This window comes from Rhinolophus sinicus, linkage group LG05 (assembly GCF_036562045.2).
Source record: "Rhinolophus sinicus isolate RSC01 linkage group LG05, ASM3656204v1, whole genome shotgun sequence".
NCBI classification, from domain to species: domain Eukaryota; kingdom Metazoa; phylum Chordata; class Mammalia; order Chiroptera; family Rhinolophidae; genus Rhinolophus; species Rhinolophus sinicus.
The window spans coordinates 171,735,733-171,763,261 of NC_133755.1; the positions used below are offsets into that span (position 1 = coordinate 171,735,733).

At 34.8% G+C, this 27,529-nt stretch overlaps 1 protein-coding gene across 1 annotated transcript in view; it reads right to left on the reverse strand.

Moving 5' to 3' along the window:
* SYNE1 (spectrin repeat containing nuclear envelope protein 1) overlaps positions 1-27,529 on the reverse strand; it is a 390,131-nt gene that overhangs the window by 274,769 nt on the left and 87,833 nt on the right. Inside the window, exons 4-11 of the mRNA XM_074333963.1 lie at positions 25,292-25,387; positions 19,400-19,483; positions 12,997-13,017; positions 12,445-12,537; positions 11,370-11,548; positions 7,046-7,242; positions 4,416-4,525; positions 1,249-1,299 (exon numbers count right to left, since the gene is read on the reverse strand). Coding sequence (XP_074190064.1) covers positions 1,249-1,299; positions 4,416-4,525; positions 7,046-7,242; positions 11,370-11,548; positions 12,445-12,537; positions 12,997-13,017; positions 19,400-19,483; positions 25,292-25,387 — 831 coding nt within the window. The remainder of the gene's footprint in view (positions 1-1,248; positions 1,300-4,415; positions 4,526-7,045; positions 7,243-11,369; positions 11,549-12,444; positions 12,538-12,996; positions 13,018-19,399; positions 19,484-25,291; positions 25,388-27,529) is intronic.

Below are 27,529 nucleotides of genomic sequence, written 5' to 3' on the forward strand. Positions count from 1 at the left end.
GGTGCACTGGAATTGCCTGGAGAGCATGTGAAAAACACAGATTGCTAGAGCCCACTCTCAAACTTTCTGGCTCAGCCAACCTAGGATGGAGGTTGAGAACTTGCATTTCTAACACGTGTCCAGGCGACTCTGATGTTGCTGGTCTAGGGACCCCCTTTTGAGAACACTTCTCTATGATCTTGTAACAACCTGAGCTCCAAATGCACTATATTGTATCATCCACTTCACTGTCTCTTCCATCTCCCCCATATAAAAACCCTTTAGGTATTTTTTTTACTCCAGCCTAACACAGTGACTGGCACCCAGTGTCACTCAATATATAACTGTGTAAAAAATGACTGATTGGTAACACAGTTAATTAGAGAAAGAAATGGAACGGGAGCCCAAGATTCCAAAGCTTCAGGTCCTCCCAGGATGGCTCTTCTGAATGAACAGTGACCGTGAGCAAGCCACGGATCTTATTATCAGTTCACTTTCATGCCCATAAAAGCACGAATGACACAGTCTTATGAGCTCAGAGGAACGAAATGCTCTTGGTCTACCTGAAATAAAATTTGATATTTCATATGAAATTAGTTACTTCTGACTTTTTTATTGCATTATTGGCATAAAGCTTATAGTGTTGATAGATCCTTCATTCAGGACTGACAGAATATAAAGAAAGATGGGAAAACTGAAGTACAGGATAACTTGAATATGGGAAAGAATTCATAATCATTAATTCCACAAATATTTTTGAGTATTTACCACGTGTCATAAACTTTACTAAACCATGTGACCCAATATTAAGCAGAAAGATGTGATTAAACTCAGGATGATAAATTAACTGAATACTTACCTTTTTTCAAGTAATGACTTCCTGCTTAACTATTTAAAATGTAAAAATAAATCTCTAATTTTAGTTTTATTTTCAATGTCATGTACAAAAAAAACAAAAACAAAAAAAAAAACCCAACAGTCATTGCAAATTCTCCTTTATTAGTGCTATTAAATGTTATTAGAGAGAAATTAACTGATGTCATCTTATAATTAAAGATTAGTGGGGAAGCCCATAAGAGTCACTTAGACTCTAAGTAACATTTAATAACATATAAGTTATTTGTTCTAATAGAAAAGAAAAGGAAATAACAAAATTAAAGTATTAAAAATGTGTGTATTAAGGCAAACACATGCAAAGGAATGGCGAACAAGCTACGGAATGTAGGATGTTTGAAAGGGGTAACTAATTCAAGGTTACTTAAATCTTACCTTAAGATTTTGGACAGAATGTGCAAAATGTGGGAAATCTGGAAATATTTCCTAATAATATGAAAAGATAACGTATAGAAAAATAATTTAAATCAGGGACAAAAATTTTATTGGGAACAAGAAGAAAAAAACAATGGAGAAGCATCTGTCTATAAATAAATAGACAATAATTTTAAGGCTACTGCTATTTTAAGATGTTTTCATAATTTTTGAAAGTATCAAAATGTTTGAATCCAAAGAGGCAATGTAATATTTTGGCATTTGATGTTTTTATTTTAACTTATAATAATTGTATGTGGCAATATATATGTCTTACCAATGTTTTGAAATAGTAAACATTTTAAAAGAATAATATAACGAGATATATGGATTCATATTTTTCTCTATAAATACACTTGTAATATGCATTTCTATATGCTCATAGCAATTAAGACTGCACTGTGCTTCTGGAAGCAGTCAGTAATATTTGTTGCAATGGGAGAAAGAATGAGTGAACTTAATAACTGAACGCTTAATGGGGGAGGGAGATGGGTCAACAGGTCTACTTGATTTTTTACTACTTTAGAGAAAAAGGTTTCTTTATCTGTTTTATTGGTTGAAGTAAGAAAAGCATAGTATGTTTATTTCTAATAAGAAATTTAGATTTAAAATGGTATGTATAAAATATCTAATTTAAATAAATTCATAAAGAGGACATAGAAATCAAATGCACCAAAAAATGGAAGCCTGGTAGATACGTGGATGCCAGTATTTTAAAAAATGAATTAAAAGAACTAATAGACAAATAAAAGTAAACAAATACTGAGTAATGGCCCCCATAACCCCAATATGCATAGTTTAAAAAAAATCTTAAAGATTCATTAGACAGCATTAAGGTGGCCATTTAGCTCCATTAAACAAACATAAGCCCTACATCACAAAAAACATAATTTTTTTTCTTACACAAAATAGTCATTTTAGATGGTTATGTCCTATATTATAAATGTCATGTTTAAAAAGCGCAAAGCTTATATGCATTTTCCTCAAAATTAATTTTTGAAATCATACGCCATTCACTTTTTAGGGATGGGATAGAGGGGATTTTTAAAAGAACAATAAGAATTTATTTTCTAGATGAGATTAATCTCTTCATGATAAAGCCTCTTTAGTAAAGTCCATTAACAAGCTTATATCAGGAGTATTTGTGTTTCAAATCTCTAAGGGTTTTTGCATTAAATTCTCACTTGTGAGCATTAATGAAATCATCCCCTTTGTTTCTCAGACTTTTTCAGCCACAGCATGTACTCATCTGTAGAGATGATTGTCAGAGAAATTAAAATAGTGCAAACTCAGAAATGCGATCGGAAATAAATCCAATTGGGTACTATAAAGACATCACATGTGAAAATCAGATGGGAAGCTGCCCTTCTCTATGCTGCCTTAAGTCTAATATGCTTTCTTTAGAGTTTCTTCTTCACACAGCCACATCCATGCCTGATTACACTTGCAAAACCCAGAAATTCCCCAAATGGCTTTAAAGCATGTGCCTCCATCTGTGCTAGGATTTGCACTGAGAGTCTGTACTTTTGCCTTCTGCAGTGCTTTTTACAAATATTTAGTTTGCTGTCTGTAGATAAGTTACTCAGGTGCTCAATGTTTGTGCCTAAATCCTGGCAAGGAACAGAAAAGCCTTCCTGAAATTACAGTTTTTAAGAAACTAGTACAGTTCTATCGAATGCTAGATTAGCTTCATTCAAGCAACCTAGGAAACACCAGTCATTGTTGTTTCGCTGAATTCTTTTATGAAGTCACTGATTTCGATTAGTGCAATGCTTTTTCCTATTTGAAACATTTGGGCTTGTTCCCCTGACCTTTTACTTCCTGAAATCTGTTTCTCAGTTTATTTAGAAAATACATTTTAAAAATTTCTGCTTTTCTTGTTGCTCTTCATTATAATCTCAAACTACTCTAAAAAATTCTAGATGTGACCTAAGCAATGAAGACAGAGAGATCGTTTTCAACACACTTTGAAAATTCCATTTATTACCTTCCCTGATGTCATTTTGTCTTATAATTGATTATAACATCAGCAGGAAATCCATCTTTCTATATAATAAACAAATGCTACTTTTAACAAATTAGGAGAATGGTACTAGTCGTTGCTGTTAAAGACAGGGAAAATGGGCATTCTGGTGCATTGATTAGAATATAAAATGGGACAAACTCTCCTACAAGGTATGTGAAAAATCATTTCAAAAAGCATTAAAAATCTATATGTTCTTTAGCCTAGGAAATACATTCCTAAGAAAAAATTGTAAAACAATGCCTTATTACAAAATTGTTCATAGAAGCATTGTTTATAATAGCAAAAAATAAAAAATTTTCAACAATTAGATAAGTAAATTACTGTACATCTGTATGATGACCTGGAAGGAATGACATGGAAGAAGTTTTGTATAATGTAATGGAAAAAGAAAATTATAAATTGTATATACACTATGATTCTACTTTTGTTAAAGTACGTGTATCTACATGTACACAGAAAAATGTTGGGAACTCACACCAACATATATTTTTCTAGGATAGGTTCTCTCTCAAGGGCCAAATACAGCTAATTTTCTTTTCCTTTTTTTCCTAAGTTTTGTTTTTCTTCCTTTATGACAATGAACAATGCCATTTGAGCAGTATGAAAAATATAAATGTTATTTAAACTATTAAAGGCTTAAAAATGTAATCACAGTGAATAATTAGAACTTTTACAAGATTGCCTTACTTCCATATGTTTGCCGTGAAAAGCAACTTACATAACAAAATCAAATAGTCAAAATTAGATTTCATCAGATTTAGCAGAACAAGGGACTCCAGACTAGATGTGCAAATGATGTAATGGATATAAAGTGATCTAAAATGGGGTTTCCCAACACTGTCATCTTTCCTCAATTTTAATCCATCAGTGTTATATATATCCAGCATTTATCAGTAGTAATGTTTTCTATGTCATATCCAACATACAAATCAGGGAAGTCTCTTCCTCTGTTCACCTCCCCAGTTGGTAATACCTACTTTTTAGTCAGTTGCTCTCATATTAAAGTGCATTGCAATTTAATATTTTGAAAATAGCATGCTTAAAAATTGGTCACTATCATTGCGAGCACTATCGATACTTGAAGAAAAAAGCAAATACTTACGTCATTCTCTTGCCCATCAGGGCCTGTATTGTGTATGTCAGGGTATTGTTTCAGAAACTGGGCTACATAGGTCATAATAGACTTCTCATCTGGCTTATCCACATCAACATCTGGAACAGCAAAACCAAACATGAATAAATCAATTAGCATTAATTAGATTATAATAATACAAGCTTTGAAACCTAGCAAATATACCAAAAGACACTGTCCTAAATGGAGAAGAAAAATGGAACTACTATGTAGAGATTTTGGGGGTGGGGAGGAGAAACAAATGTAGTCTGGACGATAGAACATGGACATTTTATGATTCATAAAGATGACACATTTTAACTAAGAGCTTTGAGGAAAGTAGTACTGGTTTCATTTAAATCTCCATATTAATTGATCAGCAATCTAAGATATGTGATTATGCAGACATTCTGTCTAGTTAATACAATACAAATAATACATAAATTCCAGAATTGGGGTAGTATTTAAAACACAGGTGTGGAACTGAATGACAAGTGCCTACATAGCTTGTACAACTACACGTGGTCAAACATGGATACCCCCAAACCAGCACAAATTTTGCTTTAGCAAAGAGGAAGATGCCTTATATTCAATTCCTTAGAAAACCTCTGCATTGTGGAGCATTCTCTCTAAATTACTGTATTTTGTGCGATGAAGTACTTTGTCACGGAGACACAGAGTCTGAAAACATTTCAATCATTGTCATTTGAAGTTTATAGAAGTTTACCTCATAAAACCACTAAAAATCAGGCAAATATATTTATAAAAATTTAATAATTATACACGGGGTAAGACTACATAAATAAAAAGTATTGAATTCTGTAAAAAAGACTTTGAAATATCCCTTTTAAAGGCAATGAAAAAAGCGATTACATTTTGGAGATTACCAATATAAAATATGTACCTACAGTGCAAAAAATAAAACAAAACAAACAAAAAATCTAAATAAAAATATACAATCTGCCCTAATATTTTGTAATGTTCCTTGTGCTTTGAGATATAATTTCTAAGGACGACCAATACAGGACCTAAAAAATGCTGCAACTCAAAAAACACAAAAGCAAGAAAAGATAATGTATTCTGGAATTTGTTAGATGACTCAAAGATGATTTTGGAAATGACAGACTGTTGACATGGAAGATGCATGTGAAGAATGAGTGAAACTTGATGAAACGTGAAAAGTGGAAAGAAAAGCAACATTTAATAGCTGATTGAACATAGGACGTGCTTTTAAGCACATGTGTAACTATATCATAAAATAATTATAATAGACATGGGTTTATTTAATCTATATCCCTAAAAGTTCATACACTAAATTTGACTAAATCACTTTTTGATAGGAAGTTTTCATTAGGAAAATCAAGGATCACCTTATATCTGGGATAGCCTTGGATTTGGGCAATCTCACTTTCTGATAATCAAAGAAAATAGTAAGATCTTCTAGTGTAGTGCATATGAAAGAACCATTTACACTCTCCTCTCATCCCACTCTAGGAAAAAGTCCATCTCTGCTGCATCCTCTGAAGTTGAGCGCTGACTGGGACATGTGTGTGGCTTTCCCCTTGAGCTGAGTAAGTGTGATGGATACTATTGGGTCTTTTTGTGCAGAAACAAAGTGGAAAGCCTTGGTTATCCTACTGAATCTGGGAGCCCTAAGCAGGTTCCTAAAATTGCTAGGGATCACCAGGCTGCTCCCCTATCTCAGAAGAGACTAACTAGGGTCCACCTGTAACTTGTCTTGGAAATACAAGTGTCTCCACCTAGACACTGTTTTAGAGCTAGAAATGTTCATTCTGAAATATAATTCATTTACATGGTATTTACATTTCTGTATTCACTAACAAACATTTCCATAACAGCCAAATAAATTATCTGTGACATCTGGAAAATTCCCTTTGACCCTTTCATTTCAAAATAATGACTTAGTTTCATAAAGTTTATTAAAGGCATCAATATTGTACTTTGAAGGTTGAAAGAGTTAATTCCATGTCCAGAAAATCTTAAAATTCACAGTCTTACAGTGGAATGGAAAATATGAGTCAATCATTTGTGTAGTTTTCTTGATTGACACCAAAACACTGGATGATTATCATCATTTGTAAGTATTTAATGACTGACATTTTAAAGCTATGATCTGACATTATTACCAATAATCTTTTATTTCTTCCCTGTTACACAAATAGAGTAATTCCTTTATCCCATGCCCAAACACACACCTCTAAAACTTTCATTCCACCCACATGTATAGTGAATAAGTACAGTTCACCTAGCTGACCACCTATGTCCAAGTGCTGTTCAGAGCGAGCTATATTTTGCTCCCGAATACAGAGGCAAATATTTTTTCCAAAAGAAAATCAGTGCAGGAAGGTATTATTTTGTGTGTGTTTCTCTCAAGTGTTCTGGCCTCTAATAGAGTCTTGAAAGTCATCTGCAATTTCTGGGTGTAAGACATAAAAACCTACTGGATGTGAGACCTATAAACCTACTGGGTGTGAGACCTATAAACCTACTGGGTATAAGACATAGAAACCTACTGGGTGAAAGACATATAATCCTACTGGGTGTAAGATATATAAACCTACTGGGTGTAAGACATATAAACCAACAGTTACTCAACATACCTTCGGGATCTAGTAATCTGGGGATCCCCAGTTCTGTCTCAGCAATAGTGAAAGCTTCTTCCAGGTTTTCTCGGTTAGATCTCCCTTTCACCCTTTCCAAATCCACTAGCTCTGGTCGGATAGCATGGATGACTGAGTGAAAGGCAACCCCACTTCTCCAACTCCGCCCAAAATCTTTCACTTCTATTCCAGTCTGCCTTCATGTGAAAAAAAGATAAAATCATGTCACATTCCTAAGAGATGATAGGCATTTTCCTCAAGGCCTCATGCAGAGTCCAATCCTTTCCCGCAATGAATGAAGTGCAGTTAGCTATATCACTTAACCAGTTTTGAGAACATTTAAACAAAACAATATGTTTAGATGGTAAGAAGATAAGATGTAGAAATTCTGGTTCCATACTTACAGTTTTTTATATTAAAATTTTCAGTAATTGAGATATTCAATTTAAAGCACATTTTAAAAGGAAATCAATTCCGAGAAAACTGTCTAGCTAAATTTTTAAAAAAGGAAAAATTAGAAAAACACCAAAAATGATAATAATTCATCATTGTATATTTTTTGGATAAAATACCAAACATATTGTTAATGATAATGATGAGTAAGCTGTTATACACACACAGGTTATGACGGACATAATAGATAATAAACTTTGTCTATTGTGTCTGATTTATATCAAATGCATTAAAATGAACAAATGCAGATGGATGTTGGTCATATCTGCACATCAGTCAGAAAGGAGCCAAATGACTCCAGTTCCCCCACAGATCAAATTGTTTTATAAACTCTTTTTTTTTTAATTGCCTTGAGGGTATTGCACTGGCGGCAAGTATTTGTTTTTTTGGGGGGGGTTTGATTAACTCAAAGCCAGTTACAATAGTTAAAGTGATTCAAGTTAGTAGTAATAGTTTATTGCTGAAAACAGAGGTGAGGCAACTCACATGAGTAATTTTTTTCTACATGTAACTTGTCGACTGTAAAGATAGTTCCCAAAAGAGTAAAGATACCTTTGAGCAGCGGCAACATCCCTTAAGTCTAGAGCCTTTAAAGGTGATCCATTAATTAGGTAACATTCAATGGATAAAATATTCTAGTAGTTTCTTTTTAAAAAATCAGTCTCATTACAGCAGAAATAACATCACTCAATTCTTTTTCTTTTCCCCTATATTTTCAAAATTTCCATGAACTGTAAGATACAATATGTCTGAATGATAAACTGATTAATATAGAAAGTTGGTAAGTGCCCTTAGATTTTTACCTCAGTAAACAAGATTCACTTTATGTTTTACCAATGTACATTCAGTTTGCATAAAATACATTGTCCTAAAAAGACCATCGTTGGATCTAATCACTGGCTTCATAAATAAACATTGAAAAAACAATTGTGTAATACTTTAGTATTTGTAAAGTAACCTTGAGTATCTTTTTTTTTTTAGCTCTTTTAGAGTTCCTGTCTTTGGTAGTACAAATATACATTTTTTCAGCCAACATCTGACGTACTGGCCAAAATCCATCCAGTTTGAGCAGTATGTTCCTGTTATGTGTTCATTTATACATTTGCTTCTGGCATCATCTTACTTTTCTACCTAAATTTCCTCTTTGCCCACATTTCCTCATTATAACTATTTTTGTATTCACAGTCTCTAAAGCTACCTCAAATTATTTTTTAACAAAATAAGGTGGGATGTAAATAAACAATTAGCTAATAAATATTCATCATGTAATTCACATTTTCTGATTTTCCTTGAACTTGTTTATTGTCTTAGACATTTTCAAAAATAAACATATAAAATGTTTTCCTATATACTTACTATGTTGGAATAATTTAAAACATCAGTACATTTTCTTCTTCTGTATTCCTTGAATACACACACACACACACACACACACACACACACACGTGTGCTCCTACACTGTTTTGTTTTAGATCAAAGTACTGGTGACAGTCCTAAAAGTTTTAATTCTAGTCCAAACCTCTCATTTAAGAATCTTTGATACAAAATCAAAGAAACTTAGACACAGCACTTAAAGAAGTGATGAAGTATGTTCTGTTTATAGACATTTCTGCCCTCTACTTCAAATTAACTTTAACTTATTTTAAAGGGATCTGAGGTACGTATCTTCATTTGTTTGGTTATCCTGTTAATTTTTATCCTAAGATACAATTGTTCTTCTCAGCCATTTGAAAATAAGGTATGCAAATGTCAGATATGCTGTAACGAACGCTTTTATTTTTGACACTACATACTGATAGAAGAAATTGGTTAAAAAAGAAAAGAAAAGAAAAAGACAGAAAGAGGGGGAACATAACTATCCTGTATGGCTGAAGCTATTTTTTGAATTACTTCCCAAATATTTAGAAATTTTATATGAAAACAGTGAATAAACTCTGACAATTTGTCTGGTGTTTACTGGATGTTTTATCCTTTCTCACCATCTTTAGTCTTTTCCAAACTGATAAACCTTCAGACTACAGACTCTCACAGATTATCATTTTAGAACACGTCATATACTAAAATGGGTACAGATTCTCAAATCTTGTATCCATGTCAAGTAAGAAATTGCCTGAAAAATGCAGCCTGGGATAGTGTAAAAAGCAGCTTTGAGAAAAATTATCAATAATTCAGTAGCATAATGGTATGACATGTTCATTACAGCACTTTTATGGCAGAAAACAGTCATCTCCCCAAATCTCTACAATTTATGCAGCTAATGTATCTCATTGATATGCTGATGGGTCGAGAACTCTTGAGTCCATGAATCTGGACATTTATACAGATAAGTAACATACAACTTCCACTGATGTTACAAATATACAAGTTGTAGAAATGACTTTAATTATCATTTGACCCCTGCACATCTTTGAAACCCCTCACACCATGTGTGAAACAAAACTAATGCAGGAAAACTCCCACAGCATTAAATCTGAATTTTACTTCAAGCTATTATAATGTTACATGAAACTCAATTTATTTTCAGTTAATGTAATGATGTGTGAAACAATGGACAAGAAAATATTACTTTATTAGAAACTTTTATTGTGATAGCCTCATGACAAATGTCATAGTGTGTGGTCACCTGTCTCTTCCTACCCAGCATGTTTCTTGCCCAGTTAAACTGCAAAAGAGACTAGTAACACTGCTGTAGATGGAATGCAAACAGCACACCAGCAATGTAGGAAGGGCTTTTCATTTAATTTTGATTACAGTTTCTGAAGAGCCAAAAGCTTTGCTTTCAGAAATATTTTTGAGTGAACTTGAATAAAAAAAAAAAATATACCCCAAATTAGAGAAACACCCACACACTATGAAAATTAAAACTATCTACATTAGTAACATTAATTCCATCTTCTTTATGTTTACTTTTTTCTCTCCTTGTTTTTGTTCCTCAAACACTTTAAAAATAGAACTCCCTATGCTCAGCGTCTCAATATTTTATAATGGTAAGTACTTGTTTACAACTATTTTCCAGAAGTAGAGAGTAAGAGTCATATTATATGTAGGCATACAAAAAAAAAATTGAAAGTGAATGACTTACAGGTCATTTAGAAAAATAATTGAAAAGCACACTTTCTATGTGAAGAGCTCTTACCACTGACCACATCTTGCCACAAAATACGGGTATGATCAATTAAAAACTCTATTGAAATTGCTATGAAAAGATACTTTTTGAAAGTAGTACTTTTGTATCCACCATTATCACATAAATGTAACCACATATAAATTTATTATACCTATTAATGTAACAGAAGGAAACAAAACTAGGAGCAAATTATCTGTTCATAAAGCTGGAGTTGACAAAGGAATTTACATTCCAGATAAAAGATAAAAACAAAGGAAAAATTTTAAAAAACTAAAATTGCTAGAAAGTCTCAGGAAACAAAAACAAATATAATTACTATTTCCAAATGTGGACCCTAGTTCACACTATCATTAAATAGAACTAAATAGTCTTATGAAGGAAATATTAAGTTTAAACCTCAGATTTATCTGTGTAAAGGTGATTTAACAGGAGCGTAAGTCCAAACAACGACAAACAGAATTAGCCCTCATGCGGCTCATCAAAGTATAGGGATTAAACAACTGAGTTACACAGGCCCAATGACATGCATCAAGAAGGAATAGGTTTCATGGCAACATTTTCCTAGAGCTTTAGTAATGATTTGTGTTTATCTTTTAATTCAAGGAAAGAGTGAAACATGACCCAACGCAAAGCCATTCATGCAAATGTCTCCTCACGTTTTGCAGCCACTGGAGGACGCACTCAGTCATAAACTGATGACTCAAAGTCAAGCGTTTCAAATGTAAGCAAATTCTTGGTACTTACTTGGCTGCGGTGTACTGAACCCACTTCAACAAAGCCTTCTTAGCATTTCCTTGGATCTTGGTGGCCACCTTCCGTTTACTGGGGGGGCTGGCAGTCTCCGAGCTGACGGTGCTGTCCACGGAGGACGTGCTGCTGGACAAGGGCTGCAGCTGGGGCAAGTTGCTTGTCAGCTCCTCAATCTGTGCGTCAACAGTCAGCACAAAGGTAACAATCATCTTTGTTCTTCTTTCAGATGTTCCACTTTTCCAACTAAAACCGGTTTATCTTCACAGCCTTAACACCACTGACAAGATGTCAGCTTTTAAGGGGCAGGATTGAGTCTTAACTCTGCTTTGTACTCCCTGCTGCATCTAAAACTGTACCTTATGCGTAGTAATAAACACTCGTTAAATACATGCACGGATTAATAAATAGAGCCTAATGGTTATCCAAACTCATAGAAAGTACACCACCAAAAGTGAAGCCTAATGTAAACTATGGACTTTGAGTGAGGATGAAGTGTCACTGTAGGTTCATTAATTGGAACAAATAAACCGCTCTGATGGGTTAAGCGGGAGGCTATGCATGTGTGGGTGCTGGGGGTACGTGGGAAATCTCTGTACCTTCCAGTCAATTTTGCTGGGAATTTACAACTGCTCTAAAAAATGCAGTCTTTTAAAACAAACAAGCAAACAACAACAAAAAAAACCCTAATGTCCAGAACCACTATTCTGAATGGAACAGCAACTTAATTTCTCCCCTTAGTATCTAGCAGGAGCGTGGAACTGCTCCCCTCCAGAGAACAAAGAAAAATTTTCTCAACTTCTGATACCACCATTTCATCTTCACTGTGTCCTGCCCTTTAACAGACTGGGTACTTTTACCAGAGTTGTTCGGGGAGTTCTATCTATAATACGTTTACAGGGAAGAAAAGGAAATTCTGCTACCAAAGGACAATGGATGTGTGAAGGTCACATTTCTGCCAGCTCAAGGATCAACCCCACAGGTATGACAAGTGACTGCATCATTAAAATGTCCACCCACTCCTTCCCTCCATTACATTATATCAACTGAAAAGGGAGCTGTACCACAATACCTGGAAATATAGAATAATAGTCCACATCAGTCCGAGAACAATTGAGGGTCGGCCATCAGCTATATCAGTGGAGTTAATGTTAACTAATTTAATCTGTTAAAAAAAAAAAAAAAACTGTGGTAGTAATATACTGGAAAATTATAACCCACTTAATTATGGAATAACGAGCACTTTATTAGACATCAACAAACTTGGTCACACTTGTACAGTGGTAGGGTAAGTCATAAAAACAAAAAGCACATGGTTTCAGTGGAAATTTTAGGAGTGTTCATTAGGTGCACACAATAAAAATAACTATAAAATGAATTTCAAAAACATGTTTAAAGTTGAAAAAAAACATGACATCATGCAAATAATTACCAACAAAATGCCATACAGAAAAAAAAAAAAAAAAGTTATTCCTTGCATTCAGAAAGTCACTGCAACTTAAGAGAAACCGTGAATAGTTTAAGAAGATGCACTTACTTTGAAGTTTGTTACCAAATAGAATGAAACTTATGCTCTCTTCTACCTATAAAAGTCAGGAGTTAAAATTTCTAATTTTATACTAACCGGTGATCCTCTGTACATGGACTGACATGAAAAACAAAGGGAGAAGATGATATACACACATAAATAATCTTTCAACATCAGCGTTATTTGTTCAAAGTGAAAAAAAATGTTGGTAGTAAATGTAGAGCATGATTTGGGGAATACATTTTAAAGACAAAGGAAAGCCAAGAAATTGTCAAGAAAAAGAGACTGTTAGGCTTCAGGTTCCGACTTTGGGCACTGATAACTACGAAGTATTCAGGACAGATGTTAATCTATCTACAGTTGTTCTCAATTATTCATTTCAATGCCTTCCCAACTATTAAAAAAGGTATTTCCAAAGTCCAAATAAGATGGATTTTATCTCAGTCGATCTCTATAGAATTAACAACTGCTCATCATTGTCATGATCCCTTAATACAAAAAAAGTAATAAAGTACTCCTTAAACTTCTAGCTCAATCATTCTCAGCCACGATTTCATGAGGTGTGTTATTAATAATAATAAAGTTCAGAAGTTTGTCAATGGTTTACTTTAAGAAAAATTTATCAGATGCAAAATCACCCTGCAAATACTTTACGCTTGAGGTAATTCATTTAAATTTACTAGTTATTTATCAATAAGGGCAGTGTAAAAGCTAGCACAAAAATTACTGGAAATAACTTGAGGTCATCTATGGGATTTTGTCTCACTGGTAATGTTCATTCATTATGTTCAAAGACAGGAAAAATTGAGAACTGCCATAGATTATAAGTGTATGTGTCTACTTGTTTTAAACCTAGCATAGTGTAAGACATATAATATATGTTTGCGAAAAATAAAGAACATCAAATTTCTTTAACCTTTATGACAGAATCTATTGCAATCTTTTTTTTTCTTTCTTTCTTTTTTTTTTTTGAAAGCTTATAAGAGTTTATTTGAGCCAAACTGATGACAATTGCTGGGAAGCAAAATCTCAATGGATTGAGAAAATGCTCCTACAATCTTTATAATCATTTTGATTACTCTGTTTTAAAACTTCTCCAGAATTTTCTCCATATCCATTTTAGAATCCATAGACCACAAATTTATAATATATCCTAATAACCATAAGATTACAGTTGGCCCTCTGTATCCTCAGGTTCCAACTGCAGATCAAAAATACTCTTAAAAAGTTACATTGTTGCCAATGTGTACTATGTAGCTAGGCCTAGGATGGTTGTGTTTGCACTGAACATGTACAGATTTTTTTCTTGTCATTATTCCTTAAACAATACAGTGTAACAACTATATACTTAGTATTTACATTGTATTAGGTATTTTAAGTAGCCTAGAGATAATTTAAAGTATGTTGGAGGAGGTGAAGAGCTTATATGCAAATACAGCGCCATTTTATATGAGGAACTCGAGCAGCCTTAGATTTTGGTATCTGCAGGGTCTTGGAACCAATCCCCCATAGATACGGAGGGAGACTTGCATTTCACGGAGGACACATTATTTCCCTTTCCTTATATATCATTCTTTTAAAAAATCTCGTTGAATATAAGTTGAATTTCCTACCCCAGCCCAGCTCTAATTGTACTATGAAGTTAACATATTCAACTTATTATAGAACCTAACGATCTTTTGCTCAACTTGTGAAGAAAAGTGTTTTCCATAATTATTTTCTCTCCTAAAAACTGTGTGTTCTACAGTGGATTTGTGGAGCACAGGATTTTTTTTTTTTTTTTTTTTTTTGTGTTTTGTTTGTTTGTTTGTTTCTTTAAATCTTCTTTCCCTTACAAAATCCTATCAAACCTATAATAAGTTGTTAATAGGCTAGAGGGGCAATAGAGAGTTATCCAAAGAGACTGAAACATTTCCAGAAGCCAAAAAGAGGATGGAATCACATTGATGGATAAAATCAGAGCAGAAGGGTATTGGACCACTGGTTCTCAAAGTGAGCTCCTTGGAGCAATAGCAAACATATCACCTGGGACCTTGTTACGAATGCAGAAGGCGAGACCTCACCCCAGACCTGCTGACCCAGGAATTAAGGGCGTGCAGCCCAAGAATCTATTTTAGCAAGACCTCTAGGTGAGTCTGATGCATATAGTGTTTCAGAATCCTGGATTAGACAATTGTACTTGGTTCACGTTACCTGGAAAATTTTGATTTTGCAAGCCAGAGGCCTGCATGGACTGAATTGCATGTCCCCAAAATTTACATGTTGAAGCCCTGACCCACAATGTGACTTTATTTGGAGGTCGGGCCTCGAGGTTAAAGGAGGTTGTAAGGGTGGGGCCCTGATCCAATAGGACTGGTGTCCTTATATGAAGAGAAAGAGACACAGGGGCTGTCTCTCTCCACACGCACACAGGAAAGGTCCTATGAAGACCCAGAGAGAAAGTGGCTGTCTGTAAGCCACGAAGACAGGAAGAAACCAACCCTGCTGGCACCTTGATCTTGGATTTCCAGCCTCTAGAACCATGAGAAAATAAATTCCTGTTGTTTAAGCCACCTACTCTGTGGTATTCTATTATGGTAACCATAGCAGACTAATACAAGGCCCACAGATGTTTCCAAAAAATATTCAAATTATTTGGGGATACATTTTTTTAAATGCAATTAAAAAATCCAGATTACCAGTTTTTCTTGATAAATTGGAAAATCTAATGAATAGAGGCATCACCACTCTATACTAGTTGCTTTCTCTGATGGCATGTCAAGTGAACCATTCTAAACAGCAATACCGGTAGCCGACTCCCTGAATTATCTAATAAATAACTGAAATATATTAAATAAATAGATTTTAATAATAATCCAGATTACTGGCTTTCTTGTTCAGTAGGAAAACCTGGGATTGTTGTGCTGGCATTTCATTGGGGGTAACTCTAGTTGGAACAAGATGAGTATTTGCTTCCTTCTTCAAGACAGGCCTGCACTGCTCAATCCTCCTCTTACAATGGTAAGTCTCTCACTCACTTCATCTTTTAGATCACCTTTCTGGAATTCATAGGAATCTAAATTTATGTCCTTTGTGTCTGCACTATGGCAAGTTTTAGGAAAGATGGACGGGGAGGTCTCTTGTATTACTGTTTGGAAGGATCCACCTGATTCCACATTGGAGAGAAAAACTTGTGGATGTGGTGATGGATCTATTCATCAGTCACACATACATAAATCTTATTAGATACTAATCTATGCTTTTTTCAATAACCCTGTAAACAAGTGGAAAATAAACACAATGCTAGCATTTTCTCTAGTAAAACTTGAGTGAGGAGTGCCTTCGTTATTCCTTAAATCAAGCAAGAATCCAAGGACTAAATACATTTTAATTATCTAAAGAAGAAATCAAACTGGAGGACAAAGTAAGTACAAAGATCAAAGACAGGTTCTTGATCCTATGTTTGAGAATAAGTTCTTAAATTGTAAAGAAGAAAAATAAACAGTAAGAGGGAGGGCAACAAAAAGCCTTCAAAAACACATATCTTCCTGTAGTCAATTATTTTGTGAGTTTACAGAGAAAGAAATGCAAGAAAGAGTAGTCCAAACTACATATTTCAGGTAGATTTTTTTTTTTAATTAAAAGAGATTAGGGATTTGTGGATACAGACGGAAGGGAAATGCTTTGGATTTTGTTCTGAGATTCAAATGCATTACCTTCTGCCCTTAGTCAATATAATATTTAAAATCTACCTTATAAAAAAATATTACTTAGGATTGTTCTGTGAAAATGGACCTTATGCAAACAAGTCTTCTGTGAAAACAGATCCTCTTTACAAACAATACCTTTCAGAGATTAGGTTATTCATTTTTTTCTCCAATCTATTAACTAATAAGGGGAATTTTATTTTTATATTCTAGAGAACTGACTGAACTTTATACAGATTCACTCTACTACCAAGTGAATTTATCAAGTTGTAAATTATTTAAAAGCTAGACTCTTTAAGTTTTCTTTAATTCTGTATTTTCCAGAGTTTCTGTCTTATAGAGAGTATTTAATTATGCAATTGTGAAGTACATGAATTAGTTTAGTGCATATAAACAAAGAAATAAATAACTGATCATTTTATTTTCCAGAAATATCTGGATATCCATTTATAAAGCTGGTTTTGGTACTGCAAAACACATACTTTCTGAATTCTGACAAATTAGAAAAGGTTAAATCTAAAGGGATTGGTATAACCATCTTGGAGGGAAATATGGCAAAACCTAACCTAACAAAACTTCATTCACACCTACTTTTTTGACCCAGCAATCACACCTCTAGGAATTTATCCAGAAAATTCCCTTCCAACAATATGAAAGTAGGTATGCAGTTATTAATTCCATCATTGTTTCTATTTGAATAATATTAGAAACAACCTAAATGCTCATTCACAAGAGAATGGTTAAATAAACTGACATATCCAGACAACAGAATGCTAGGCAGCTGTGAAGATGAGTGAGGAAGAGCTCCAGGAACTGATTTGGATGATTTCCAGGATATGTTAAGTGAAAAACGCAAAGTGCAAGAGTGTATCTATAGTTGTTAACCCTTCATGTAAGAAAGAGGTGGTATATGAAAATACATCTGCACATCTGTGCTAAAGAAATGAGAAACTAAGAGACTGGTTACCTAGAAATATGAAAGGGAGTGACAGAGAAGGAAATGATAATGGAGCAGCAAGGATGAAGGCGGAGTGGCACTTCTCCAACTTTTACTCTTAGAATCACAGGAATGCCTCATTTCCCCCAAAAAAGTATTCAGTTAGAAGGTGTGTGTGTGGGGGGGTGGGGTGGGGGGTTACCCAAATGGAATATAATTCTGTTACCTAACTCTATTTCAAATGAATAACATAATCACACTAAAAGGGATGGGAAGAACAGAAGTAACGTAAATACATTTGGAAAACAGTCTTTTGGCTGGATATTATAATGCTAAGGACCAAAAGAATTGCACACAAATACTGTTCTCCAGTTAGCAAATCTGTTTCTCATAGGGGTATGGGTTATCAATTCCAAAACTATTTTATGTGCTGCACACTAGAGCTGAAAAGCAATTGAGTATAGTGTAGATTAAAGACAGATTTTCACTGTAAGACAGAAAGAAACAAACAAGCATGGAGAGCTAGAATAGCCTTGTGGTGTTAGACTGAAATCAGAAGCATCAGCTTGAACTAATGGCTTATACACACATGTATAGGAGAAGCTATGGGGGGGGGGGGTGGCGGGAAGAGGGAGAGAGAGAGGCCCCCAGGTTTGTAAACATATTTTCTAGATCTGTCTGTTGAGAGGGCTTAGGAGCAATGAAACCTCAGTAGTAATGGACACACATAGCACCCAAATATTTGTTTCTAAATGCCATTTGCTAATAAAACGAACAAAGCCTCCTTAGAGAAGTGGTTGATTCCAGGACTGGGGCAGAGAAAATACAAGATAAGCAGGGGCCAGCCTGAAGAAACTTTTAATGGCCAAAACTGGAACCATTTGAACAACAATGTAAAAATAATAATAATAATAATAATAATTTACACTTATAGAATAAAATAAATATCCATGAGTCTATGCCGAAATAAATAATTGAAAAAACAAATAAATGGGGGGAGAGAAAGGACACCTTTTCTTACAGAACAATTCCCATTAATGCATGTAGGTGGAATGAGGGAAATACAAAATCGCCATAAGGCAAACAGCACAGAAACAATTACTGAAGGGAATCAATGCTAACATCAGTGAACAAAGTTTGAGAAGAAACCGAATATTAGCAGGATCTCAGTTATGTCCCCTAAGTTATTTCTCAATTATAAAGCAAAAATAATAATTTTACCATAAAAAACACAGTGGATGAGCTTACCAAGTGACCAAAATGAACATCACCAGCAGTAAGACGTGTCAGGATCCTACATGCAAAATAGGATGCACTGAAAAGAATACACCATTTCCTTGGATTCTTGCCACATATGCATAACCTCAACATAATCATGAGAAAGCATCATACAAACCCAAACTGAGAGGCATTCTCCAAAATAACTGGCCAGCAGTTACCGAAAGTGCCAAAGTTATGACAGACAAGGAAAGAAGGAAGACAGCGAAAGAGCTACAACGAGCAAATGCAAGTTGTGTTACTCATTGGATCCTGGAACAGAAAGAAGACACTGAAGGGAAATGGATGAGAGGAGACTAATGTCTGTTCTTTGGTTACTAGTATCATATCAATTTTAATTTCCCTAGTTGGAGAATTGTACATACATACATGCACTGTGTGTAAGTTCTGAACATTAGAGGAAGCTGGGTGAACTACGGACTTGAAATCTCTGTCCCCCTTTTTTGCCACTTTTCTGTAAATGTATAATTATTTCACAATAGCATTGCAAGTGCATGCCGTATAAATTACAGGCAGAGTTTTGACTCCACAGTCAATACTGATAATGTCAGTACGCCCACAACCCCTTCTGATAGTGTTTCAGTGCGGTTGCCCTTACCTTTCTTCCTTCAAGGAACTTCAGTGCCGTGCCGATGTTGGCCACAGCGTGGATTCGCTTCAGACGCCGTCCTTGTTCACACGGCTACAGAGGGACCATAGGAATAGACCCAAACACACACGTCAGGACGGTAGTTACACAATCTATTAGTGTGTTAAAATAGACTTGAAGGATATTCAGGAACAACCAGCATTACTCAATTTCTACAAATGTTAGCAGATACATAAAGGAGCATCATCCACATAGCACCTTGAAAACGTACTAATTTACTCAATAAAAGGCACCCATTCTCAACGTATCTGTTGATGCTTTTGCCTTTCAGGTTTCTGCATGTCTTAGAGCACAAATTCATCAAATTCCTGTGTTGTCTATTGAGACTCTCACTCCTGTAAGTGAGGAAGTATTTATGTGAAAAATACTCCTGCTGCATGTGCGAGGGCAGGGTTGGTATGGGAAATCTCTGTACTTTTCTCTTAATTTTGTTGTAAATTTAAAACTGCTCTAGAAAAATGCAGTCTTAAAAACAGTACGCTTGGTCACTCACCATTTGTTTTTTCAGTTATACTAACATGAAAGATTATTGACAATATTAGTAACATTTCTCAGTGCATATGACCAAAAATAAATGGAGCATATGAGCTAAGGTTAAAAAGTAGGACTGCAAGAATCAAAATGTTATTCACGTAATAGTATGTTCTGGTTACCTGTGTTTGCATTACTACAATTTATGACGTGCTTTCTATGTGCCATGTGGAATGTTAATTGTAAAACTTAAAATAATTTCAATGAAGTAGATGGCATTAGCCTCCTTTACATCTACAGGAACCAAATGGATACTTGAGGTGAAATAGTTTCTCCACAGTCACATAACTAGTAAAATGCTCTCTTCTCTGTGACACCAGGACTAGTTAATCTCCCATTAAAGCTCATAATCAGGTATCTTTTACTTTCCAGTTAATTGTGTACCAGGTAATAATCTGTATGATATGATTTGAAACATATATTTAAACAGAAAATGGATTTCTAATTTTTTTTATTTTTATCATTACTTGGGAACATGTTATACATGAATGACATAGTACCATCGTTGGTCCATGTATGGCTCACTAATTTATTGAGTTAAGTACCTATCTTAATGTAAAAAACACCTATGAACCTGCCAACTAAAACAAAGCTAGGACCCGGAAATTAAATATGAAAGCCGTACCCCTCAATACCACCACCATTCATCCATCCATCTGTCTTCCTATATCCATGGCAACCATCATACTAAATCAAACCCAATGCTTTCCTCTTTATATAAATTCATTTTATGAATATGCGTTCTTAAAATAATATTTATTTTAGTTTTTAACTTTATATAAAGGACATCACCGTATTAATCTTTTGAGGCTTAAGTTTCCACATATTTTATTCCTAAGATCCATCCACATTGTTGTCTGTCAATGTATTTCATTCCTTTTGACAGCTATATTATGTGCCATTGGTCTACTCTCCTTTTGATGTGAATCTGGGTCACTTTCAGATTATGTCTATTGTGACCTATGCTGCTAGATCATTATTCAACATCCCACCTTTAGGACAAGCATAAAGAGTTTCTCCTGGATGCATATCTAAGAATAGAATTGCTGCATCAGAGTCAATGTGACTTTTGAACTTCAAAGTAATGCCAAACTCTCCCAAAGTGTTTGCACTACTTTTCACTCTTATCAGCAATACAAATATAATCCTATGGATGCATATCCTGTCCAACATTTGATTTTGACAGATATTAATTTTTTTTCTATTGAATGTCTGTAACATGGTCTTTCATTATGGTCTTCATTGGTGCTTCATTTGATCAACAACCACATAAACAGCTCTTCCTCCTTTCTTTAGTAATGCTTCCTTTTGCCTTTTTGCATCTCTTGCCCAAGTTTCCCTTTAAAGGGGCTGTTTGTCCTCATTATTTTGAAGATGTACTTTATATATTCTTGATATAATCTTTTCTTAACCCTTTCACAACACATATTGTGAATATCTTTGACCAATTTTTAATTTCTTTAGTCAGACTCTTGGAAGGTTTTGATTTAAAAACATTTCTAAGGTTAATATTAGTCAAATGTAGCAATATTTTACAGTCAATATTTTGTGCCTTACGATTTTTCCCTATCCTGATGTCTTAGAGCTATTTATCTATATTTTCCTCTAAGAGTTTAAAGTGTTTTTGCCATTAGGTCTTACTCCATTTTTTTTTTTTTTTTTTGTATAGGCCATGAGATAAGGATCCAAGGTCATCTTTTTTCTGTTAGGATAAACTATTTTTCTGTTCCACTTATTGAATACTTTCTTTTTGTCTTTTGCCCCCGTCAGAACTGACATCCCCTAAAGTTCCATTTCACGTGTTCGTCTGTTTCTAGACTTTACTGGATTGGTATCCACTGCTGTACCAATACCACACTGTCTTAAGTGACATAGTCTCATTGTAAGACCTGATATCTAGTAGGGAAAATACTTTCTCTCTGCCTTTCTTCTTTGGATTTATCCTGGCTAAGTAAGCAAGTTATAAACACCTATTGTATCATCCCGTCTCATAACTGCATCCATTTTACACAACTTAACCTGCCTTAACGAATACAATGATCCTTTCTACTAGGCTACTAGCTCTTTGAGGATACTGATCATAACTCACGCGTCTTTGCTTTCCTTAGAGGGGATAAGGTAGTGCCTTATCCATAACAGAACTCCACAAATGTTAGATGGATAGGTAGTCACTTATATGATGCCAAACCCAGTTGCAGACTTGACTTCTACTCTAAATATATGATTACTAATAAAGCTACCTGGTGAATGTGAAGGGGTCTTTGATGATCTGATTTCCTAAGAGGGCCCACTGTGCACTTTTAAATGGATTGTTAGGATCCTCTTGAATGAAAAGTGTTAGAGTTTTAAAAATACTGTACAGAAGTTTAACAAAATGGATGAGAAATAAGTTGCTCTGCATTTCTTAAATTCTATTCATATTACTTCTATTACTTCTAATTTTTCAATAGTAATTCTCTTTACATTCTTACCAAATGTTAAGTGTAAAAATAAATTTAGTGTTCCTATGTTTATGTGTCATTAAAAACATACAAGCACTCGTTGATTTGAAGAGTAAATGTTCTGTAAATAATAATCAAGGGATGTAGAGAAATTCAAGAATAATCATTTAAAAATTCCCTAGGACCTTAAATAAAATCATAGACAAGAGGGTATCACTGTATTCATCTTTTGAGACTTAAGTTTCCTGTACAGAATACTGGACCAAGTATTAAAGAGACCAAGGATATTGAGGTTCCGCCCTTACCCTGAGTTGCTGGTGCCCAAGGGAATACTAAGCCATTTGGAAACATTTCCTAGAAGGTCATGGTCAGAGCCAGAGTCCTGGGCTATACGAACTGTGATGTAAGTATAATAGTCCTAATCGAGTTCTATCTCTAAGATAATTATAAATTTCCTGAACAGTATTAATGGTCCTGTGGAAAATGCTCTTGCCCACATTTTCCCTTTGAAAGCTCTAAAAGCCTAGGATACTCATTCCTCTAAATGACACTTTTCATTTTCACGTGGTCCTGAACCATAATGTATACATGTTCAAAATTTAAATAAAGAGTCCCAAGGCTTATTTATAATTTCAGAGTAATTCATTTATGTAATTCAGAATCTCGAAGGGCTCAATATGAATAAATAATAACAGTGAAATCGGAAACTGTACTTCTATGTCTGTTTCCCTACCTGTTAAATGAGAATGCTGAGATTATTCCTGAAATTGGTCCTAGCTTTAAGATCTTATAATTCGAACTACATGTACGTCTGAATGAGTAGGGCATTTATACAGAAGTGGGATTCTTATATCAAAATATAAACTTTTGCTAGAATCATTTAGATTATCACTTAAATGCCCATGGAGGTGTCTGTATACTGTTGGCCAAGTACAATGGCAGAATTATATTGACACAGAATAATACACTTCTTAAATACACCCATTTGAATTGTAATGGAGGCTCCTTCCGCCTTCTAGGAAATAGCTTAATTCAGGAGGACAAATGAAGATGACTGGTTATATCTGGCAATCAATGGAGTATTTACTTCAGTTCAATTATTCCTATATCCTACTGCTAATCCAGTTTATTTAGTTCATGTACATGTCTGTATATTCCACATTGGCTGTTCACATGTATCTTGTTTGATTTCACCAAAGCAGAGCTTGAGACAAGGACTTGAGTGTGTGTAGTTTACTGGGGAGATGATCCCAGGTAGCAGAAATGAGAATGCGTGGAAAGCGAAACAGGGGAGGGGAAAAGCCAATAAAGGGTGCACTATTCATGCTCTCCACTGTGGGCAACTGGGGCTCCATCCCCCTGAGAATCCCACAAGGCTCTCTATGAGATGTATAAAATACATCTCAGAATTGACCCACCTACAAATGACAGACTAGAACACTGTTGATGGACTCTCATTTCTACTGGTTGGGTGTCCATTGGGACTATTAACTCGCCTACATTTGAGGGCTGCCTTGTGAAATGTGTGGCTTTGATAAGCCCTGAGGGGAGAATTCCACAGATATGCTCCCAGTGCTAGAGTTGAATGTAGAGGTGATGTCCACCACTGCCATGGCTGAAATCAGACCTGAGCTGAAATGACATCTGGGGCACAGAAAGCCTCTGTTACAATATTAATCAGATTAGATAAACGACTTACACAAAATGATTATCAGTTTGTATTTTTCAACAAACAACCCTTTTACGAGAGTTATTTTTAGGGCTCCCTACACAAAATTAACTGAAATTTAGGTTCAGGCAAAAACACTTAAAAAATAAGTTATTCAAGTAATAATGATTGTATAGCTCTTGTCAAGATGAAATAAAGAAGAAAATAAGTATTCCCAATTTTGGACCCTGTGTCTAGTGTGTTAGACAACATTCTGAAGACTATTTCCTGAGCTCCATTTATTATTGAAGTTCAATACCTTTTTCTTAATTTTTAAAAATTTTATTATATTTACTGGGGTGACATTGGTAAATAAAATTATGTAGGTTTCAAGTGTACAATTCTATAATACATCACCTATGTATTGCATGTGTGTTCACCATCCAAAGTCAATTTTCTTTCCATCACTGTATATTTAACTTCCTTTACCGTTACTGCCACCTGCAATGCCTTACTCTCTGGTAACCACAGATTCTGCTAAACATCATTTATAAATAGTTTATGTTTGCACACTACTTACTTCTCTACCACTTTGAAATTTAAAAAATGATAGTAATCCATAAAAAATAAATATTTTATCATTTGGATGATGTAGAAAAACATTTTTTATAGTCACTGTCAATGTTTTTTACTCTGCTGGTTCCGCTGCACATAAAAACAAACAATTCTGAACATGCTGTTCCTGTTACAAATGACTGATGATGGAGGATGTCCCCAAGCGTACAAAAAAAGTGCCATGTTCATCTCAAGCTTAATTTTCAACAAACAACTATATAAATACACAGGTATGAACCAACAATCCTTTCCAAATGGAAAGCAAACACTTAAAGCGAGGTAGATGTTAGTTTTAGCTAAGTTTCCTGGACACCCTACACGTGCATTATTTACCATGATGATTACCAACGAAGTTCTTAGCTTACTTCTAAGGTTGCTACTACTACACACAGTGTTTTCAATCTACTGAAGGTGTGCGGGAATAAGACAGGAAATGTATTCCTTGCTCCCAGAAGTGACCCACAATCTAGTGTTTCCTGTGTTTTACTGACGACAAAAGGGAAGAACTTTCGCCTGTATGGGCAGAGTCCTTTATGTTCCTAACTCCACAAGTGCTAATTCCAAATGGGAACAATTTGACAAGTCTGGTCCCAGAAAAATTCTTACCAGTTTCTGCCCAGATAGGACCTCTAAGAGAGCAAGCAGCTTCACACCATCTTTCATGTCTTCAAAAAGATCTTCTACCACCATTGGGGGTTTCCGCTATAAAATAAAATAAAAATAAATTAATTAATAAGTGCAAAAACTGCTTCTCTCTGTCGTACCTCTGCTATTCATTGTGAAATTTGTGGGAGAAATTTCTAAAATACCTCAATGATTTATTTTGGATATGATCGGCAATTACCTTTTGATAGCTGTAAGCGGAAAAACAATCCTTTGGAGATAAATTTAACATTCAAAAACCTCAGGAGACCTGACACTTAGGCTTTCATAAATACATATTACCAGCATCTTTCTAGAAAGGGATTTTTGACAAGGGTGGGATGGTGTGAGATAGGCAAAAAAAAGAGGGCACTATCAATGTAAAAGATAAGGGAGACAGGAAAGCAGGACCTAAAAGGGGAGCAGGAGGTGCCCCAGAGAAACGTGATCAACTTTCCAGCTTCACTCTGAGTGAGCACATTACCGGGCCTTAACCAGGTGCCACATTTCCATAGGACATTCTCTCCCAGGTACCCTCCCTGGCTCCGGACCTGCTGTGGCAGCACTGTTAGCATAGCCAAGGGTACAGATTTCATCTTTGGTGGGTAGGCTGGCTATGTTCTGTTTCACAGCCTGGGCAATCTAGGAAACCTCTCACAGTGTGACATTGAACCCAGGGGATCATAAGTGCAAGAGTACAGACTGATCAATGCAAATCCATTGCCACTACTAGGAAAATAAATCAAGGCCCACTTTCTTTCTTCTTCTTTTTTTTTTTTTTAATTTCTCAAAATTGTTTTTTTTTTTTCTTTTTTTTTAATTAAAGTTTATTGGGGTGACAATTGTTAGTAAAGTTACATAGATTTCAGGTGTACAATTCTGTATTATATCATCTATAAATCCCATTGTGTGTTTACCAACCACCCAGAGTCAGTTCTCCTTCCATCACCATATATTTGATCCCCCTTACCCTCATCTCCCACCCCATCCCCCCTTACCCTCTGGTAACCACTGAACTATTGTCTGTGTCTATGAGTTTTTGTTTCTCATTTGTTTGTCTTGTTCTTTTGTTGTTTTTGGTTTATATACCACATATCATATCAGTGAAATCATATGGTTCTCTGCTTTTTCTGTCTGACTTATTTCGCTTAGCATTAAACCCTCAAGATCCATCCATGTTGTCACAAATGGTCCTATTTCTTCTTTTCTTACTGCTGAATAGTATTTGGCAGCAAGGCCAACTTTCAATTCATGGAGGGTCTTTTATTTTTTATGAAGGTCATTAAGATACCTAACATACTGGGGTTCATCCAACCTTGAATTAAGGTCTATCTTGGCTCAGAAGAAAGTAGTAATTATACTAATATTGATGGTCAGTGGGGGGTAGGTGTCCTCAGATTTCTCACAGAGTAAGGCATTTTTCTATTTATCACCTGGGTTCAAGTTCTATAGTTTCCTGATTCTGAAAACATGTTAAAGGCCTGAGACTGGATTCCTGACTTTCAATTATCTTAAAAAATAACAATTCTATGTAGAGACATTTAATCACCAAATGTGTTATTGAAATGTGCCTTTTTTCTCTACCCACTGCTATGAAGCATTTATATTTCTCTTAGGACTGCATGAATTATAGTCTCTGAAATGGTAGAGTTCTAATTTTAAGTGCATTTTTCTCTCTTTATAAAATGAACAACTGAATACATTTTGTTCTCATGCTGTGAAATACATGTTCAAAAATAACAGTTTTCATTTGTAATCACTTTTAAATTTTACTATTGACACTGCTTATTATTTAGAGAGCAAAAATGTAATAGTGCCTTTTTATTCTAAGCATATAAATAAAATTATTCAGAATAAAATGAGCCTTTACAATGAAAACTATTCGGTGCAATAAAAATCAAAATTATTGTGTGTGCTTTATGTAATCATTAGAAATATGGTCTATTATTGCAAATGTCCATTTGTATCTTATAATGTAAATACAGTGGAACAATGAGAAAAAAGTTCATAAATATGGGATACGTTCAGTGTACAAATACAAAAAGTTCTTCATATATTTTATTAACCTGAAAATACATAAAGAAAATTAAATAAGACAAAGAATTTTTACGATATAATAAATATTCCAAAACATTGGGCACCAATGTTGCGTCCATATGTCCATTTTGCCCTTAAACATACACAGCTCTCTGCTACTTTGAG